The sequence below is a fragment of the Mustela putorius genome, unplaced genomic scaffold (genome assembly GCF_011764305.1).
Source record: "Mustela putorius furo isolate JIRA1106 unplaced genomic scaffold, ASM1176430v1.1 tig00001075_pilon_pilon_pilon, whole genome shotgun sequence".
Taxonomy (NCBI): Eukaryota; Metazoa; Chordata; class Mammalia; order Carnivora; family Mustelidae; genus Mustela; species Mustela putorius.
In genome coordinates, this window is record NW_025421560.1 from 5,023,777 (window position 1) to 5,045,072 (window position 21,296).

Sequence of the window (21,296 nt, forward strand, 5' to 3'; positions counted from 1 at the left end):
GTGCTATGCCTCGATGCCAGCTGGTGAGAGGTAGAGTGGACCCGGGGCAGCAAGTGTGTGAAGCAGGTCCAGCAGCCCCTTCACACAGGCCCAGGGGACCGTGGCCCGCGAACAGGGGTTCTCCAGGGGAGCTGCATGGGGGCGTCCCGCCCTTGGGAACACGTCCACAGGTCAGACTGGGCTGGGGTGTGAAGGCTGGCAGAAGGTACGATTTACAGGAACCTGTGTAGTGAACCCAGGGGAAGTACGCTTTCCCTTCTGCAGCTCTGGGCATCCCCTTGAAGGTACAGCAGCTTGGAGAGAACCGGGACGGTTTGGTAGTGGAGGTTATGAGGGAGAGGATTTAGACCTGTCTTCTACCTCCTGGCTCAGACCAGAGCGTAGTGTCGCGGTTCTCTTGCCCAGTAGAGTGCGGTTGGGGCCGCCAAGTCCTGAGCATGACCAGGTCTGGGCCCGTGCCAAGAAAGATGCAGAATCTCTTGTGCACCATTCCCGAAAGGCCATGAGCAAAGAGGCCAAGCTTTGACATGTGGCAGCGGCCAAGGGAGGCACGAGCAGCTTTGATGGGAAAGATCCTTCAAGGAGCCGCGCAAGGAGTCGAGTGGTGATGACAAACCCAGCCTACCCTAAAGGCCCGTGGACACCTCGTCTGTTCTTTTCATCCCGAAACCGTGACATGAGCAAATCATGCCTGTGCCAGAGCATCCCTTTCCTTGGTGGTTTTTGACCCACCTTCTTCATTCTCCGGAGCGGCAGGGGCAACCCCATGTTCCCGGGAGCCATGTCCCAGTGTTCCCCTCCTTGGTGCCGTTCCCTACCTGAAGAGACTTCGTCCTCACTGGTGGAGTAGTCCTCGATGCTCTCTACCAGTAGATCTGTAAGAACTGAAAGAGGAGCAATGCCATTAGGGGAGAAACCGCCTCACCCCTTCATCCCAAGTGCGTTGAGATGTCTCTGGGCCGTGCAGCATCTGCCTGACCCTTCTGCTGTGCTTTCAGAGGTTCACGGGGCTGGCGGAGCCGGAGCCCTTGGAGGAGATGGGGATTGGAGTCTCATGCCTTCTAATGAGACCAGGACGCTGCAGCAGCCACCTCAGTGTCAGTTCTGCATGCCCATGACCGCTGTCCCCTCCCAGCGCAACCATCGGAAACGCCAGTTGTTATGGGACTCTTGACGTGTGGCTAGTGGGAGTGAGCAACTGGACGTTTCCGTTCCCTTGATGATTTCTGTGTACTGCACTGAGATAAGGAATGACTGTGTACGATGGATACTAGACAGACTCTTTTTCCTGGATCACTCGGCACTAGACACCAACCAGGAGCGAGAGACCAGGCCTGCTCTCCTGCGTATTTTTCGGGCATCTGTGGCTGGCGTGACAGGGACGTTGATCAAGGGAAGACGTTCCCGGGCTCACACACACCCACCAGGTGCTGCTGGAGGTCTTTGGACCCGAAGAGATGAAGGTGAAGCCCCAGTTGCTAGAATAAGTGGGGAACGGATTCCATGCAGCACTGATCTAAAGCCTACAATGTGCTGCTCTCGGGACAGAGAAGCTGCTAGAATAGATAAGGGAACCATAAAGGAACACAAGGAGCCACGACGTTTCTGAATATGAAGAAGTCAGTGGTGGGTCTCTAGAAGCTGACCTTCCAATACCTTGGATGACTCCCCTGAGCCAACAGGAGGGTGCTGGCATACAAAGAGGCAGGGGCACCTGGGAGCCGAAGATAAATGCGCCCGGAAATGCGCTCATGTTGGCATCACGATGCTTCCCAAGAGGACCGCCCAGAAAAAGCATCCTCTTCTGAAACAGCGAACAGAGTGAAAAGGCAGCCCACAGATTGGAGACACCCTTGGCAATCCTTATTTCAGAAAAGGTGTGTTCACTGACATAAAGGAAGAACAACAAAGAAAACCAACCAAACAAAAGAAGACTGTGATTTCACCAAATGAAAGAATCGAGAAAAAGACTGGAATAGTCTGTGCTGCAAAAGGGAACAAAAATAACTCGGTCAGTCAGGCAGACGTCGTACGAAAAGATGCTCAGCATAAGGCATCGTGAGGGCAATGCGAATACACAGGACGCCGAGCTGTGGCATTGTAGTTAGGGTGGCGAGGACCCAAACCAGGAATTCAAACCCAGGACCCATGTTGGAAGGAGGCAGAAAATTGGAGACTTTGTATGCAATTTGTGGAATGCAGACTGGTGCAACTACCCTGGAAAAGCCCGTTGAGTGTCCTCGGAGAGCAGCGAAAGGTACTCCCGTGGATCTCGCGCGTGCGAGAGAGAAAAAGAGATGTTGGAAAATCAGATTCTGTTTCCAATACATGTTTCTCATGAGAGAAAGTCTTGTTGGCTGCCAAAGAACCCTGAAACCCTGATTTGGCTCTGTTTCCATTCCCAGGCACTGAACCCCCTTGAGTTGTCTATTGGCCCAAACCTTCCGAATCTAACAAGGCCCTCTTGCATGGACAGATGGCCAGCAAAATGGGTGGTGATTGTCCTGTCACCCCTGTTGAGAGGTTTGAGGTTCTTTTTGGCCACGTTGCGATGCACAGAGCACCCCACCCTTCGTTCCTGCATGGAGGGGGCCCAGGTGCCGCCAGTGATCCTCAGTCCCTGAAGACCACCTCGTCCCCCTTGGATAGGACACCTTTGGGGCCCACCTCCAAGTGCCCCAGCAAGGACCAGTGGTGGGTGTGGGGTTTCCCTGGGAGAAGGCCAGTTGCATTCTTAGACACAGTATCTGCAGGGAAATGGTAATTCTCCATGGAGAAACACGGAGTGAATTGGCCCCATCTGTTCCCTGGCCATTGCCCCTTTGTGCGCGTCATCCCCGAACGGGCTTTTGCATGCGGCTGCCCCGGATGCCGCCTGCAGAAGGGAGGAAGTGTGTCCCAGCACTCAGTGCTTGCGATGAGGTTGGGAAGACGCATCGTGGGGCCTCTGATGCAGAGACGTACGTGTGTGTGTGTGTGTGTGTGTGTGTGTGTGTGTGTGTGTGTGAGTGCAGTGTCAAGAGGGAGGTGCTGTGACCATTCTTGCCCGAGACCTACCTTGGCGGGAGAGCCCCATGGACGCTGACTCAGTAACAGGGACACACTTGTGTCTTTGGGGCACAGTCTAGCCCTTCCTAGTTAGCGACGGGATTTGTTTTCTGGGGGAATTGATGTGTTGTTGCAAGGAAAGAACACCTCTTTCAATTGTAGGTGTTGAAGAGTTTTTCCATGTCACGTTCCTGACGTGACAGTGATGGGAAACGTCCCTGAGAACGTGGACACCATTAATCGCCATTTTGAGGGGACCAGACATGTTCGAGAGCGCAGCATTCACCCACCTGACACACACACACACCAACCCTGAGAATCACAGCACATGGATTCCCATGGAAACAGACCACGTGCCCAGCACCCGATCCTACAGCACCTAAGAGCAGCACGGTAGCTTCCGGGGCCAGGGTCACGAGGCCTGGGTTCTCGGTCCGGAACATGACCCTTAGTCTCGTTGCAACAGGATCTGGATTGTGGGTGGCTCTCAAGATGGAGCCTGCAAGGAAGCCCCACCTTGCCCCTTGTCCAGGTTGCTCAAAAGCAATGAGTGACTCTAGAGGACAGCATACTTACCACTAAGCTCCTTTTCCAGCCGGGCCACCTGCGATTATAGAAAAGAAAACATGATGAACATCAAGTCCTGCCTTGTCCTGTGTGCACAGCTCTTTTGGTCTCTTGGTGATGGGCAGGGTCATGGGCAGTGATATGGAATCCACCTAGAGGTCGCATGCCCTGGGTCCATTAGGTGGCACGGCGGTGTCAGTATCACCCGTGAAAAAGCTCACGACCCTGTGGACGGTAACCGCACCTGCTGTTTCCTGCAGGGTCTTTGGAATGGGGCGTCCCTGGCTAAGAGTCGCTCTCTCAAGAATCTCTCCACCAAGGACATTGTACATGCCGAGATGTTCGGATCTGATTGCGAGTATCAGGGAAATAAGGGATGCTGCTGGACCTCACCTGAAGGAAGGCTGACTTACCACCTTGGTGAACAATGGGACCTCTCCCTCTGTGCTGTCCACGTCAAGGTCATCGTACAGGCTAGCCAGGGGATCTGGGTGGATACACACAGAGAATGTCGGGACCCCTATGGGACTCTTTGGGAATCGCTCGGGGAGCTTTGCTTGGCGTGCACGTGTGGACATGTGTGTGGAGGTGGGGAGCTCATCAGTATGGACTGAGCTGCAGTGGGCCCTTCCTGGATGGAGGACGAAAGGTCCTGGAGAGGAGCAGGGATGTGAATAGAAACTCTGCCTCCTGTTGGAGCTACAGGGCCTGGAGTAGCTGTGAAATAGTCCATCTCCAAGGCACACCTACTGCCTGCCCCCAAACCTGCACCACCTAAGAGCAGCGCAGTAGTAGTTTCCGGGGACAGGGCCATGAAGCCACGGGTCTTTCCCCAGAAAATCCCTTTCTGTTACCCTGACCACCCTTCTCAGACCCGCCAGACCTGGAATCAGGGTGGTTCTCATCGTGGCTGCGACGAAGCCCCGACCTTGGCCCTTTTCCAGGTTGTTGCAAACAAGTGAGTGACTCTAGAGTACAGAATACTTACCGCCATCCCCTTCCAGCAGGGACACCTGTGATTTCAGAATAGGAAACAGTATGAACATCAAATCAGGCTTTGTCCTGTTTGCATGGCTCTTTTGTTCCCTGGGGCACCAGAGGAAGCCACATGGGGAAGTGTGCTAGAGGCCCGTGAGCCCCAAAGTATGACAAGAGCAAAATGAGTTCTCCACAGATGTGCCTAGTCTTCCTAGAGGTCCCACGTTTCGGGTCCCACTGGACAAAATAGGTGCCAAGGAGGAATAGCTGCTACCCGTACTAAAGCTCCCTCTCCTCCAGATGGTAGGTGATCATGCTGTGGTTGTCCCAGCCCCCCTGCAATGCCTTCGGGGTTAGGTAGCGTTTGGTAACAGATTCTCTGTCAGACTTCTCCCTACCCTTTCACTTGTGCATGCTGAGATTTTTTTTCATGTAACCTTGATTTTTAAAAAGCCAGAAGAATTTTGTGTCTCCCCCAAAGAAAGGCCAGCGTACCACTCTGGTGTAAAACGGGGCGTCTTCCTCTGTCGTTCCTGTTGAACGTTCACCCGCCTGTCCATCCAGCCAAGCTAGGGAGAGATCCACAGAATGGTCAGTCCAATGGTGGAGCTCGGTAGGAAGAGCTCAGGGAGTTTCGCTTGGGGTGGGCGTGCCCGGGAGTGTATGGCGACGTTGGGTTGCGTGGGTATGGACTGAGCAAGCTGCTGCTGCATCGAGAGAGGTCAGGGCAGGGCAAGGAGCAGGAACGGAGGGAGAAATACTGGCTCTGAACTCGAGCTACAGGGAATGGAATCAGGGTGACCTCGTCAAGCCGAAAGTGGGTAAACACTAAGACACACGGTCCGTTGTACTGACGGGCAAGCTCTTCCAACCAGCGACTGTGTCGTGGTCACTGTCAAGACCGATTCGTGGCCGCTCCCACCTATCTCTCACCTCTACTAGGAGATTGTATTTGTGCAGAAGAATGCTGTGTGGCAGGGTTGCATTCAATGCAAGCACAAGTACCCTAGAGGTTTCTATTTGTCCCTGAGTCATGCAGGGACAAAGACCCAGGATTTCTACGTACTGACATCTGACCATTCCAACAGAGTCCCCATCCACAAAGTGCTGATTCTTCCCAGTCTTCCTTTCCTGTGACATGTGGGTGTGTCCTTGGAGTCCGCGGGACCCAGTTTCCCGGGACCCACCTCCCCCAGTCAGGACCAGGCAAGTTCACGAGAGAGCGGAGGCCAGGCGAGAGAAGGGCGCTCTCTAACCTGGCCATGTAGCAGATTGTCAGGAAGTCGGATCGGGCCCCGAGCTAATGATGAAGCTTTCCTGGCTATTGCCATTTGCCAGGGAGCCTTCCCTCTGTGCGTTCAAGATGGGAGCGTTTTTGTAAGGCTGGTGGTGATGTCTGGGTCGACTAAAGTAGCTTCTGATTCCTTTGTGTTTTGACCCTGTCTTAGAAACGTCCCGAGCTAGGACAGATGTGGGCCCCTTCTTCCTTTCTCCCCATCCCTGTCTGAGGAAAGGGAATCCTGAGCAACCCTCCAGGTGGAGCTGGGGTCAGGGAGGAATGTGGTGTCCTAGGGGGGGTGTGTGCAGCGGGGATGAAGGAGGTTTGGCTTTGAAACTTTGACCCGTGCCGTCAAGTCCATTCAGTGGGAGATGTCTTCTGGTGAAACTCGACGGAGTCCACACACCCACATGCCCGGTCCCGTCGCATCGACCCACGCGAAAACAATCCCCAACCCTCAGACGCACCAAGCACACCGCCCGCATGACCTACTGGTTTCCAGGGACTGTAGCACAGGGTCCTGGTTTTCTGCAGGACACTCCGTTTGTTCAGTCCGCCCCAGCTTCCGTTCCCGGGAGGAACTCAGAAGGGGGGAAGCTCTCCAGACCAAAGGAGGAGAGAAAGCCCTACCTTGATCTTCAGCTACATCTGTCTCCCTAAAGGGCGTGATGGGGGAATAGGCATATGGGCCATATCCGGTGACCGCCTCCTGCAGCTGGAGAAAGGGAAACCCAGTGAGGATCCCAGCACCCTGTGCACACCGTGTGCACACATCTCTGTGCCCTTGGTGTGTGTCGTAAGCAAGCAAGATGGGATGCCGTCATTGAGTCTATGATCCAGAGGAGGAGGAAATGACCTCCCGAAAAGGCTCCGGCTTGTTATGTCAAAACTCCCCCGTCCATTTTCTTCAGCAACTCATTCCAAAGCCATTTCCCATAGACAGAATGACCTGGTGGAAAATGCTCACAACCATCCATTGCCTAAGCAATGATGGTGATGTTTTCTCAGTGCCCGTCTCAATCCGCTGTCCCTTAATGGTATAAACACATGGCAGGCTCTCAGCACCAAGGACGTTGTCTCTCCCCTCTGGCATGTCCATGCTCAGATGTTCATGGAAAGAGAAATCAAACACTGGCTGTCCCTCAGAAGCACAAAATGACTTTAGCGAGGTGACCAAACGGCTCATACATTGAAGCTTCTGCCTTCAGCTCAGGACCTGATCCTAGGGTCCTGGGATGGAGGCCCACATTGGGCACCCTGCTTGAAAGGGGAGCCTGCTTCTTCCTCTCCCTCTGCTACTCCCCCTGCTTGCGCTCTCGTGCGCACTCGGTCTGTTTGTCTGTCTCTCTCTCCCCTTCTCTGACTTTCTTTTAAATAAATAAAAAGTTGAGGAACAATGAGTTTACCTGAGGGAGAGTCGGAGTTTCCTCCTCAGCCCTCAAAGTGTGTAGTAGCTCTTCCATCAGGTCATCGCGGGGAGCTAGGAGGATACAGAGGCACCATGAGGACACTGGTGAGGCTGCTCAGGAAGTAGGCGGGGATTTTGGATGGATGAGGACAGGAGGGTAGTGTGCGCGTGGGGGAGCGTAGGAGGTACGGGCCGCACTGCTGCCGGGCCTTGTCCTGGTGCAGAGGGGAAGGGATGGGAGAGGAGCAGGGAGGAAACGCGAAGAGGGTTCTTGTCTTTCTAGCTAAAGTGAGCCCGATCAAAGCCCAATAGCCAGTCCAGTACATGGGAAGCCTAGGCTGGCTTCTGTGTGAGGACCGAGTCCCATAACCTCTCCTGACTGACGTGCCACTAAGGCGTCCCACGCTGCTGCTTTGGACATCAGCTCTGGGCCCAAGATCCCCACCTGCTGCGACTATATGCATCACGTCTCTGTAAGATTTTGCACGGCATAAAAAGAAGCCTCACTTGCCAGGCTGCATTCAACCCTCAGGAAAGGAGCCTAGTAGTTTGCTTCACTCATCCTTTCTTTGTCTTCAGAAAATGCCATGTGCAACACTGGAGAGCACGGACATCTTAGCTTCTGTAAACAGCCGGCACCGTCGATGAGTGTGATAGATTCCTTTCACTGTTCTTGAGCTGTCCTGTGTGTGTGTGTGTGTGTTTCCCCTGAAGACAGTGGCTGTCCGAACCCTCCCAGGTGTTCTGACCAGTGGAAAGTTGCTTACACAGAGGAGTCTTGTTGGAGTGTGTGTTGATAGGCTGTCGGTCTGCTTTGCAGGAGATTTGCTCCGGGGATGTTGCGTCCAAAGCTTCCACCCAAGCTTGACCTTGCTTTCCTATTGGCTAGTGGTATTTGAGTGTGTGCTTAGAGAATCTGAACCTTCCTGAGGCTTAGGGAAATCTTATCAAGTACAGTCAGTTCCCTCCGTGATGCTTTTCTGCCATTGGTTGGTCGTGTGTACACACCGAGACCGGCTATGACTGATGTTGCCCTGTTCTGTCCTCCACGGGTCCACACGCTTTCCAGCCATGTGGGCTTGAGCACGAGGATGTGGCTTTTCTCTGTGCACTTGACTCCAGGGACCAGGCTGTAATCTTTAACGTGGGCTTCTAAGCTTGCCCTGGCTTCTGTGTCCATGGAAGCCACTGTGTCATGTTGGGTCCTGTGGGGGACCATCATAGAATCTAGGTATTTGGCTGTGTGCACAGATGCTTATGGCCCTTTGCTAGCTAGCACCCATGGTACATCATGACCCCCTGGCTGAGGGACTAACACAGGTGGGTAGGCCAGAGCAACTTTCAGATTGGAACCTGAGCTCCAATCTTGGCTTTCCAAGTAGGAGGTCAAGGGTTTGGTCCCTTCATCTCTGCACCATGCCCGTCTCAGGAAATCAAAGGGAAATGTCCTCCAGGTACAGCTGTGGTGGGTAGGGGAAGGAGTATGTAAAGTGTGCCAGGGTGATGAGAGTGTTTTGGAAGGGGGACACTGTGATTGTGGTGGAAGTGTGAGAAAGATCTCCTGGGAAAGGCACACAATCATGTTCCCAAGCATAACGCATGGGGACACATACACACACCTGCACACCCCCACGCACACAGGGCCTTCATCCCACGTGCACACAGATCAGCCCTTCCCTATGTACGAGTTCTTCCAGGCCCTGTTCGACGTGGTGACCGTGCCTCACCGGACAGTCTCGGTCAGTATCCCCCAACCCCCGTTCCTTGTTGGAACCCAGAATCAGGGGGCAGGCTTCTTTGTACTCTAGATTTCCTCCCAGAGCCCGATGGTCTTAAATACGTACAGCTGTCCTTGCTCCCAGCGTCTACCTGCGATTGGGGAAAAGGAAACACAGTGAGGATCCCAGCATCCTGTCCGCTGTTGGGCCAGCTCTTTGGTTTGGGGAGGACTTCAGGCAGTTAATTGGATGAGGTCCCGTGGTTGAGTCCATGTCCCCCCACCCGAGTTCAGGAGGACCGTTTGAATGACGCTGGAGCATCATTCAATCTCCGAAGTCCATTCTGATCAACAGACAGAACGTTCTCTTTCAAGGAGAAACCTTTTCTGCTGAAGAAGGTGTTTGATCCCATGGAGTTTGTAACTGAGGCTGTCCTGTGTCATCACCCTTTTTGGGTCCACTGTGCGTAAGAGGTCAGACCCAGCCATTCTTCTATGAGGGGGGAGGCTGCTGCCCCCTTCCCCTGGGAGGTAAAGTGCCCGATGTTCATCAAACTCCACTGATGGAAGAAATCAAGGAAGCACCATTTGTGTCTCTGAGAAAGAGAGGTGAGCTTACCTCAGGGAGAGTTGGGGGACCTTCCTTTTTCCAGCCCCTAGGAAGGTCCTTGGACTGTCCCTCCACCCGGTCTAGGAAAACAGAGAGGAGCTGTCAGGACATTGGCTGCGCTACTCAGGAATGACTTGGGGAGTTAAGTCTGCTGGATGTGGATGCGGGGCCAGAGGGAATGGACGTGAAGGGTGACCAAGCAAGGCCTAACTTGCCAGTGGGCCAACAGTGTTGGACACAGTGGTGGAGACAGTACACAGTGCTGTACACAAAACACAGAGGAGGGGAGCAGGATGGAAAAGGGAAATGGGGCCTTGGCTTTCTAACGGAGGGGATGTCATCAGTGGGAACTCTCAGCGTCTGTCTGGGAAACACTCAAGGCACCCTGGGTTTCAGGGCGCAGTCCCCTGAGCCTTCCTGCCCACTGTGAAGCCAAGCCAGCTTGCCACTTCTTCAGCTGGTCATGGGGCCTGTTCAGCTGTCTCCCCTGCACCTCTGCTGTGTGACCCTATCGCTCCTCTGTCGTGCCTTGGAGTAGTGGGTTTTTCGGTGATGGAATCTAAGTACTGGGGACGGTTGTATTTGTTAGTACGCGTCCGTTCGGTGACAGTGCTGACATCCGTGATGCTTTGTAGACCGCACTGCCATCTACGGGGAGAACGTTGCCATCCTATCTCATGGCACCTCTGTACCCGTGACGACATGACCGGCCCTCCCCGTTTCCCCGTTTCCTCCCTGCACCATCCCTTCCACTTTCTGGGTCTCCGAATGTCCCTACTGGAGTGTCCTCAAAGCCTGGGATCGTGTAATGTACCTCTTTCCTTGTGTGCTTGCTTTCAAAATGCGTGTTAGGTTTCCAGGGCCCATCTGTTTCGTAAAATATCGGGAACCTTTGTTTCTTCTTGCGCCTGAATTGCACTCCATGATGTGTATGGATGCCATGGAATGTGTTCTTTCCTCCTGTGATGGATTTGGGGGCAGGGCCTGTCTGGGGCTATTGGGAACCCAGCTGTGTGAGACATTAGTGCGCAGATTTCTGTGTTTCCAGAATGAGAAGACGTCACCGAATGCATTGGCCCCATTTGTAGAACGGTAACCACGTGGAATGTACTGGGTACTTGAGTTCCCCAAATGTGGCTAGGTCGTTTTGTTCCATTGAAGATACGTAGCACACCCATGTAAGATGTGGCTAATGGGCGGAAGTGAAGGGGGGACATCGTGAAACCTCCTGTCGTATTCTGGCCCATTTTTCTGTTCAGCGGAAAGCATAGTCTCTTCCTTCCTACACATCTAAGAACCATGTTTCCTGGGGAGACCTGTAGGGACCTGTGTGTTCCAGAACGACCTAAGATCTATCCCTTCAGCTAGTAGACACTTTTTTCCTGTGCCCCTTGGGTCCAGTTTGAATGAGGATCTCATCGTGACTTGTGGACTTAAAAGGGGACGGACGGACGGCATAGAGGACAATGGCTACCAGTGAAATCGGAGGACAATGTGTCTCAGCAGTTTTTTTAAAGGCTTGGGTTATGTATGTGCTAGTGAACGACAGAATGCGTCTCCAATCTACGTAATGAGTCAATCCCCAAGGTACCTTCCTTGGTGTCCTTGATGATGTACACCTCATCATGGAAGGAGAACCGGACTCTCTTCTTGGGTCCTCGTGGAGGGAGGGGCGTGGGTGGGGGCGTCTCCACATCCTCGAGGAGACACTCCCCACAGATCTCTGGGAGACGCACAGAAATAGAGAACAGTGTCGGCACCTTGTCGTCAGGAGCCCATAGGGGGATTGGACATCCTTTCCTTCTGGTCCATCCGTCTCCTGCCCCTACTCGCCAGGTGCCCAGCAGGCATTCCTCCCTCCAGGTGGGACTTAGGAAGGGGTCACCATGTGCTGTGCTCTGAATTCAGCCCCCTCCCACACCCACAGGTTCTGTGGGCAACGGCTTGTATGGAGCAGAGACAGGACAGAAACGCAACAGAGTGCCGTGAGCACGCGTGACGGCCTCAGTCACAGCCATTGAGCAGCCACACCTACCCGAGAGTGTTCCCCAGAACCCTCTGTGCCCGCTTCCTTGCCCTCCGGCCTAGACGTTAGTGTGCCGCCACGGTGTCCCTAGTGATTGAGTCCAAGGAGCACCTGGGACCTAGGGGAGTATGGGATGCTGCCCAGCCGCTCGGCAGGTGTTGAGGAAGGGACCGCCTAGGGACTCAGCTAGATGGCTGGCTGTGGTTGAAGCCACAGTGGAGGACAGTGGAGGGCCCTGATGAAGGATTGATCTGGGACAGGAATGTTGTCGTTTCCCTGTGGCCGGAGATCCCCCAGCCCCTGACACCAACCCACGGCCCCTGAGGAAAGGTCCTGAAGCCCTGAACCAAGAGCTGCCCTCACAATCTGAAATTCCTCTGTGCCAGTGTTTCTGTAGGGGAGAGCGAGGGCCACGAGACCAGCCTCAGTCCTCACTCACATCTGTGTTTGGGGCCCTGACATCAACTATGTGGCGGTTTCTGCCCAGTGGGGCCCTAGTGAAGGACCAGGAACGGGTAGCATGGGCCACGTTCCCTCACCTCTCTGCAAGGTCAGCCCAGTCGCCAAGGCTGTCCTGAAGGCCAGTTGCAGCCCACGGCTCCTGGGGTTCTGCTTGGCTCCCAAGGTGATTCAGACTCCCAACGGTCACATAGGACCCCGTCGAGAACTCGCTTGCCTTCCGCTCCCAAAGGTTACACTTTGACCCCACCAAGAACACGCTTGCCTTGAGCTCGCCAGTCCCGAGGAGCAGTCGATGGTACGAACGAACATGGAGGTGGCCATGTGGGCTGGCCATGTGGGGTGGTTGGTTTCAGGAAGGAGACGGATGATGCTGAGGGGCCCGCTCTTGCCATGCGGACTGCTCTGAGGAGCCTGGATGGAAGTGAGGCTACCCTGGCTGGCGTGAGTCCCTCCCTACTCTCTCATTTTTGCCAGCATCCCCTGTCTACTCTCAGGTCTCTTGATCCCCTCTGGAGACTGTAGGTTAAGCGGACAGTCTCCTGTCTCCCTCCCTAGGCCGGGCCTGGAGAACCCAGCCCCAGCAGTACCTTTGAGACCAGCAGACAGTCCACTGTGCAACTGCCGTGTGTTCTGTCCACCCACCCGGTGGCACAGCCCGTTCCCGTGCACTCCCCGGCATCAAGCAGACGGCCCGTGAAACCCTGCACATCAACCCATGAGACCACCCCGCTATCTTCCAGGGTCTCTCTTCTAAAAACAGCTGCATTTCGACCGCTGACCCTTCCTCTCCGATTTTGTCGTGCCGATCGGGAAGAGGTGACCGGCAATTCCTCCCCCTCAAATGTGGTGCCTGGGTCGCACCAAGGTTCTCCTGATCCGGGGACAGCCAGTGTGGCGTGTGACCTGTGTGTTGTCCCTTTAGGACTGTGTCCGAAATGGGTATTCAGAAAGAGTACGGTTTTCTGAACGTAGAAGTACTTTAAGGATGGCAGCTTCCCCACGAAATCCTAACGAAATCACCCAGACAAACGAACAAGCACAGGCATCGAACCGGGTGGAGGAATCAGAGGGTGGAGCGGAAAAGCCAAAGGGAAGAAGCCTGTCCCTGTGAAAGGGAGGCAACCAGCTCGAGAGAAGAGAATTGAGAAAATCGATAGGCACATACCCGTACAACAGCAGTTAAGATTGCCCATCGTGGGGACCTCTACAGCCGCTCACCAAACCGCCACGGCCTCGGCTCACAGAGTGACAGTTGAAACGGAAGGATGGATGCGTGTCATCAGGTCACCGTGGCGATGGCTCATGACAGAACTCTGAGGGTGAAGGCATCCCTGCACACTGTGGGGTCATGGAGGGAAGTGGGTTGGAGAGGAGTCGTTAGATGATAGGCATTGAGAAAGGCACTTGTTGTGGTCAGCACTGAGTGGTGGAGAGAAGTGATGAGTCCCCGAGTTGTACTGCAGAACGCAATACTGCGCTGTATGTTAACTACCTGCATTTTTGGACATTCAGAAAAGGAGACTCCTGAGGGCACCTAGGAGACTGAAATGTTCATTTCACTATCTGCTACTCTGGAAAACTCCTCTGTTTATACGAGATTGTTTCACAAAGTCTCTCCAGGAGTTCTTGGGTGGCTCAGTGGGTTAAGTCATAGATAGTTTAATTAGGTCAAAGATAGTTTCTTATTTAATGACCTTTTGAAAGTTGTAAGAAACCAACATTAAACATTTATGTTTTTATCTTGGCTTCGACACCCCCATCTCTTTTTTCCAGAGTTTCTTGGATTTTCTGACCTCAGGGGATTAATAGTGTTCACAGGAAAACAGAATAACAATGTGGCTTGAGATTTTTAATTTTTAGTTTTTCCCACATCAGTTCTGAAAAGGCCATAGTGTTTCCTCCTTTAGGTTACTGGTAAATGTTCAACTCATCTTCTCATGTTTTTAATTTTTCTGTGTCACAGAACCTAAATTGATGATAAATCCAGAAGGAACAATTGTTTACATTCACTCAGTGAAGAGTATCATGTCTAAGCTCAACATCTATCGGAGCCACACATGGACACGTAAGTATCTTGTATGTGGCGCTGTGTAGGCAGGTAAATCCAGGAACTGCAAGGCAGGCCAAGTCTCTTCTAACTTCCTTCTTCCTTCCTTCTTCCTCAGCTCTCCCTCCTCGACTCAGAGCAGAAAAGGAACACATCCCAGGTGAGCTTTTTGTTTGTTTATTTCCACTTTGTTTTATTTATTTATGTATTCATTATTTATTTATTCATTTATTTGGGGGGGGTCTGTGACAGGGTTTTATTTTTTTATTTACTTTTAAAAAATTTTTTTCAATTTATTTATGTTCAGCAAAACAGTATTCATTATTTTTTCACCACACCCAGTGCTCCATGCAATCCGTGCCCTCTATAATACCCACCACCTGGTACCCCAACCTCCCACCACCCCCGCGACTTCAAACCCCTCAGATTGTTTTTCAGAGTCCATAGTCTCTCATGATCCATCTCCTCTTCCAATTTACCCCAACTCCCTTCTCCTCTCTAACACCCCTTTTCCTCCATGATATTTGTTATGCTCCACAAATAAGTGAAACCATATGATAGTTGACTCTCTCTGCTTGACTTCTTTCACTCAGCATAATCTCTTCCAGTCCCGTCCATGCTGCTACAAAAGTTGGGTATTCATCCTTTCTGATGGAGGCATAATACTCCATAGTGTATATGGACCACATCTTTTTTTATCCATTCATCCGTTGAGGGGCATCTTGGTTCTTTCCACAGCTTGGCGACCGTGGCCCTTGCTGCTATAAACATTGGGGTACAGATGGCCCTTCTTTTCACGACATCTGTATCCTTGGAGTAAATACCCAGGAGTGCAATTGCAGGGTCATAGGGAAGTTCTATTTTTAATTTCATGAGGAATCTCCACACTGTTCTCCAAAGAGGCTGCACCAACTTGCATTCCCACCAACAGTGGAAGAGGGTTCGTTCCCCTTTCTCCACATCCTCTCCAACACATGTTGTTTCCTGTTTTGTTAATTTTGGCTATTCTAACTGGTGTAAGGTGATATCTCAAGGGGGTTTTAATTTGGATCTCCCTGAGGGCTAATGATGATGAACATTTTTTCATGTGTCTGATAGCCATTTGTATGTCTTGATTGGAGAAGTGTCTGTTCATATCTTCTTCCCATTTTTTGATATGTTTGCCTGTTTCGCGTGTGTTGAGTTTGAGGAGTTCATTATAGATCCTGGATATCAACCTTTTGTCTGTACTGTCATTTGCAAATATCTTCTCCCATTCCGTGGGTTGCCTCTTTGTTTTTTTGACTGTTTCCTTTGCTGTGCAGAAGCTTTTGATTTTGATGAAGTCCCAAAAGTTTTATTTTCGCTTTAGTTTCCTTTGCCTTTGGAGACATATCTTGAAAGAAGTTGCTGTGGCTGATACCGAAGAGATTACTGCCTATGTTCTCCTCTAGGATTCTGATGGATTCCTGTTTCACGTTGAGGTCTTTTATCCATTTTGAGTTTATCTTTGTGTACGGTGTAAGAGAATGGTCGCATTTTATTCTTCTACATATAGCTGTCCAGTTTTCCCAGCACCATTTATTGAAGAGACTGTCTTTTTCCCACTGTATATTTTTTCCTGTTTTGTCGAAGATTAATTGACCATAGAATTGAGGGTCCATAGCTGGGCTCTCTACTCTGTTCCACAGTCTGTGTGTCTGTTTTTATGCCAGTACCATGCAGCCTTCCCGTTGAGATCAGGAACAAGACAAGGATGCCCACTTTCACCACTCCTGTTCAACATAGTATTAGAAGTCCTAGCAACAGCAGTCAGACAACAAAGAGAAATAAAAGGTATCCAAATTGGTCATGAAGAAGTCAAACTCTCTCTCTTCGCAGATGACATGATTCTTTATATGGAAAACCCAAAAGACTCCACCCCCAAACTACTAGAACTCATAGAGCCATTCAGCAATGTGTCAGGATACAAAGTCAATGTGCAGAAATCAGTGGCTTTCTTATACACTAACAATGAAAATACAGAAAGGGAAATTAGAGAATCGATTCCATTTACGATAGCCCCAAGAACCATAAGATAGCTGGGAATAAACCTAACCAAAGAGGTAAAGGATCTGTACTCGAGGAACTACAGAACACTCATGAAAGAAATTGAAGAAGACACACAATGATGGAAGACCATTCCATGCTCTTGGATCGGAAGAATAAACATTGTTAAAATGTCTATACTGCCTAGAGCAATATATACTTTTAATGCCATTCCGATCAAAATTCCACTGGTATTCTTCAAAGAGCTGGAGCAACGAATCCTAAAATTTGTATGGAATCAGAAGAGACCCCGAATCGCTAAGGAAATGTTGAAAAAAAACAAAAATAAAGCTGGGGGCATCACGTTACCTGATTCCACTTTGTTTTAAAATGAGTTTTCTAAAATTTGAAAGGATTCATATTTTTAAAACAAAAAAATAGAGGGGCTCCTGGGTGGCTCAGTGGGTTAAAGCCCCTGCCTTTGGCTCAGGTCATGATCCCAGGGTCCTGGGATAGAGCTCCACATCGAGCTCTCTGCTCAGCAGGGAGCCTGCTTCCCTCTCTCTCTGTGCCTGCCTCTCTGCCTACTTGTGATCTCTGTCTGTCAAATGAATAAATAAAATCTTAAAAATAAAACCGAAAAGATAGAAATAGGCAAGAATTACTTGAAGGGAGGTGTATCAAGTATATCAAGCAAATTCAAAGAACAGTTGGTAGAATGAGAAGCAGGACTCTTAATTTCACAGAGTTGTGCAAGTTGTAAAACTTCCTTTGATTTTCCTAATAACAACACTAAAATAGCCTATAATCATATCTGGTAGACACAGCATTGTACTAGAAGTGTATGGATGCTTTTCAGGGGACCGAACAATGAGGCCTGAGTGGACAGCTCTCTCATGGTCCTGCTTGATCCAGGAATAGGACTTTGAAGATCTGGTGGAATGGAGGGACCACGTGTCCTCCAGATGACTCTCCCTAAGTGTTTGTGTCCGCTTGTTCACATCTCTAGCTTGAATAGCCGCCTCTTCCGGCTTTGGTTTCTGCATTTCTCATTCATATTTCAACTTCATGAATGCATTTTTGCTTCTTCGACATTCAGCTGAGTCAGCTCTGGAAAAAGCTACCAAATTGTAGTCAAATCCAGTTTTTGGCTTTAGTCTTACTTGACCATCCTGCAGCATAACCCTCAGTCTCTGTTGTTTCTGAAACCTGCCTGCTAGCTTTCCTTTCTTAACTCTGATACATCCCCTTACTGTTCCTCACAAAGTTGTCTTTCCCTTTTGCCCCAGACGTTGCCTCTCCTTGGGTTTGTTGCCCAACCATCCTGGCTCACTGCTTTTCTTCAGTCTGTGTTTTTTCCTGACTGGTCTTCACTCTCTCTCTCTCTCTCTTTTTAATAAAATACTTCTGAATTAGTAATAACATGGTTAAAGGTTAAGTGATGTTCCCTCTAGGAAGGGTGACATTTTTCATCTCAACTGAGACACTTCCACTGAGAATGAAAGTGGTTCCATAAAGTTATAATGGGACAACTGGCTATATCGGGACAGTCCCAGACAAACTGGAGTTATGGTCCTCCTGCTGTAGATATCTGTCTGTTTTGTTTGTCCTACCAGTGCTGCTTTTTTCAGGTAAAAGATACTCTTGTATGCCCCCTACTGTTATTTAGAAGGGAATCCATCATCTTTAGGGCTTTCCGAACTTAGATGCAGCTGTACACCGCTGGCATCCTGTTAAAATGCAGATATTGATTTAGTGGATCTGGTGCGGGCCCTGGGTTTTGCATTTCTAAAACGCCCCCAGGTGAAGCAGACTCTGCTGCTCAGGGAGCCACACTTTGAGTAAGGAGTTTATACATGATTTTCTGTTCCTTCTTTGCTTTTTTGTCACTTCTTAAAAGCCTGTCCCAGACATCTGTATCTAAACAGAACATGTATTGTTTCTTTGTTATAGCTGACAGTAATTCAAGCATGGACGTTCCATAGTTAGTTAACTGGTTATTATTAGTTATGCACTATTTCAAACCTTTTGCTATTACAAACCATGTTCTAGTGAATGACCTTGTACGTATAGGTTTTTTCTATCTGATAAATTCCTAGAAGTGCGCTGCCAGGTCAACGGGTGCATAGAACTGATAACTCGATCATTCAGGATTGTGGTACCATTTTGTGTCACTCCCATCGACACCGCATCCGTGCTTGTTTGTCCACAGCTTCACCCGTAGAACATGTGGTTCAACTTCTGGAATTTGGGCCGTGGAAAGAGAAACATGGTATTTTATGAAGTTTATCTCTGCAAGCTTCTTAACTATGAGTGAGGTTAAGTATTTTTTCATGTATCTGAAAGGTGTATTTACGTTTCTGTGAACCCTCTTCATATCTTTTGCCCATTTTGCTCTTAGGTTTGTGGCTTTTTTTGCTTTTCTTCTTCTTCAGTGTCTAGCTCTTTATAGATTAGGGATACTAGTGCTTGTCCATTTTATGGGTTGCAAACTCTTATTTTATGGGATGTGATTTGTCTTTTGATAGTTGACGCTGGTGTTTTCTCCCCCATGCAGGTATTTTGTTTCAGAATGCGACCTTTCACTTAGTCATTTCTTTAGGCTCCCCTTGGCTGTGACAATTTCTCAGACTTCCCTTGTTTTTGATAACCAGGGCAGTTTTGAGGAGTACAGTTAGGTGTTTTGTAGAATGTCCCTCAATTGGGAATTCTCTGCTGTTGTTTTCATGATTAGACTGAGGTTATGGGTTTCTTGGAGGAAGACCACAGAGATAAAATGTCCTTTGGTCTTATCATATCAAGGGTTAGGGCTCTGGACATGACTTACTACTTTGTTTTCTCTGTCCTCATACTGTACTCCTTGGAAGGAAGTGGGCTATTACACTATACCACTTACACTATACCTCCTTCCTGTTGGAGTAGCTACACAATTATGTACATAAATTATCAGGAATTCTGCATAGGAGATTTTTCTGTTCTCTCCTATTTACTAATCCATTTATATCAGCACGAATTCATGGCTAGTTATTTTATATTTTGGTTCTAGTACAATGACACCTTGTTCCTTTAGTTGCTCAAGTTGTTCCAGGTTGGTTAGTAAAAGCATCTTCTAGTGGCACCCGGGTGGCTGAGTTGGTTGAGTGTGTCTGACTCTTGATTTCGGCTCAGGTCATGATCTCAGGGTCCTGCGATCCATCCCCAGGTTGGGCTCTTTGCTGAGTGTGGGGCCTGCTTGAAATTCTCTCTCTCGGGGTGCCTGGGTTGCTCAGTGGGTGAAAACCTCGGCCTTCGGCTCAGGTCGTGGTCCCGGGGTCGTGGGATCGAGCCCCACATTGGCCTCTCTGCTCAGCAGGGAGCCTGCTTCACCCTCTCTCTCTCTGCCTGCCTCTCTGCCTACTTGTGATCTCTGTCTGTCAAATAAATAAATAAATAAATAAATAAATAGAAATTCTCTCTCTCTCCCTGTGCTCCTCCCTGCTGCTTATGCTTTCTCTCCTTTTCCTTCTCAAAAACAAGTAAATAAATTTTTTTAAAAGCACCTTCTGTCGCTTCCTGTAGCTATTGACATACCCGGTTATTGTTTGAATATTTCTACCTTACTCTGTGGCAGTAGATTTTCCAGGTGCATCTTATGTCTTTCTTGCCCTAGAATTAGCCATTTTTTCCCCCTAAGTAGTTCTGGTTCTTTTCATTGGAGCATAGTATGAGAAACCAGGATTGGGGGACTAGGTGTGTCTGTTGTGACTGTTAAGTCATTGCTCAAAGACCCTCTTCAGCTAACTGAACAGGGAATATGTGTATACTCACTCATGTATATACACGTGTCTATAAATATTTTAATATGTAACCATCTGTATGTATAGTAAGCTAAGTATTCACACTGTTGTAAGCATTATCAGATGGAGCATTCTAACCTTCTAACCTTCTCTCCTTGCTTGTCTGTAATCTCCTGCACTAACAGTGAGAATCCAGCTGACATCAGAATTTCATCTATTGGATAGTTCAATTCCAGAATACACATACATGATTTCAGAGTTGCATACATGGTTTCAGAGTGGTTAACCCATGGATGCTTGATTCTCCCAGTTTGGGACCATTTGAATTAAGGTGCTAGAAATAATCACATGTAGGTTTTAAAACATAAGTTTTCAAAAACATAGGATGTGAAATTGCTGTGTTGGTTATGTATGTATGTATGTTTAGCTTCGCAAGAAATTGCCAAACTATTTCTACAAAGTTGCTGTATCAGTTTTTGTTCCTACCAACTATGAATCAGAATCTTGTTCTGATTCTGGACCTGAAATTGGCACTGTCATTATTTTTGATGTAACCATTCCAGTACCTGTGTCATGGTGTCTGCATATTCCCACTGAGGTGATGTGGAGCATCTATCTGTTTGTGTATTTATTTGCTATCCTTATATCTTTGGTGAAGAGTTTGTTCAAATCTTTTGCACATTTTTCATTTGGTCATTTCTTTTCTTATTATGAATCATTAAGAGCTCTTTTGTGATGTTGGACACAAAGCCTTGATTAGATATCTGTGTTCCAAATATTTTCTCCCTGTCTGTGCCTTATCCTTTCATTTTCTTAAAAATGTCTTTCACAGAGCAGAAGACTTTATTTTTAATAATACCCAACGCATGCTTTTCCCCGTGGAATATGCTTTTGCTGTTGAATCTAAAAACCCATCCCCCAAACCAGTGTCCTAGAGATTTTTCTCCTGGATTCTTTATTCTTGTATTTTTACATTTAGAACTCTGATTCATTTTTATTTTTTTTTTTTATTTTTTTTATTTTTATTTTTTTAAAGATTTTATTTATTTATTTGACAGAGAGAAATCACAAGTAGACGGAGAGGCAGGCAGAGAGAGAGGAAGGGAAGCAGGCTCCCTGCTGAGCAGAGAGCCCGATGCGGGACTCGATCCCAGGACCCTGAGATCATGACCTGAGCCGAAGGCAGCGGCTTAACCCACTGAGCCACCCAGGCGCCCTCTGATTCATTTTTAGTTAATACTTGTGTAAGGTCTGTGTCTAGTTTCATTTCTTTTGCATGAGTGTTCAGTTGTTCGAGCACCATTTGTTGAAAGACTATTTTTTCTCCTTTTATTCCCTTTGTGCCTTTGTCCAAAAAATGTTTGACTTTAT

General features: G+C 49.2%; 1 protein-coding gene across 1 annotated transcript in view; it reads left to right on the forward strand.

Moving 5' to 3' along the window:
• Positions 1-21,296, forward strand: part of LOC123393914 — a gene marked incomplete at its 3' end in the record, with an annotated part of 112,432 nt that overhangs the window by 33,533 nt on the left and 57,603 nt on the right. The window contains exons 6-7 of the mRNA XM_045087207.1: positions 14,059-14,160; positions 14,261-14,302. Coding sequence (XP_044943142.1) covers positions 14,070-14,160; positions 14,261-14,302 — 133 coding nt within the window. The remainder of the gene's footprint in view (positions 1-14,058; positions 14,161-14,260; positions 14,303-21,296) is intronic.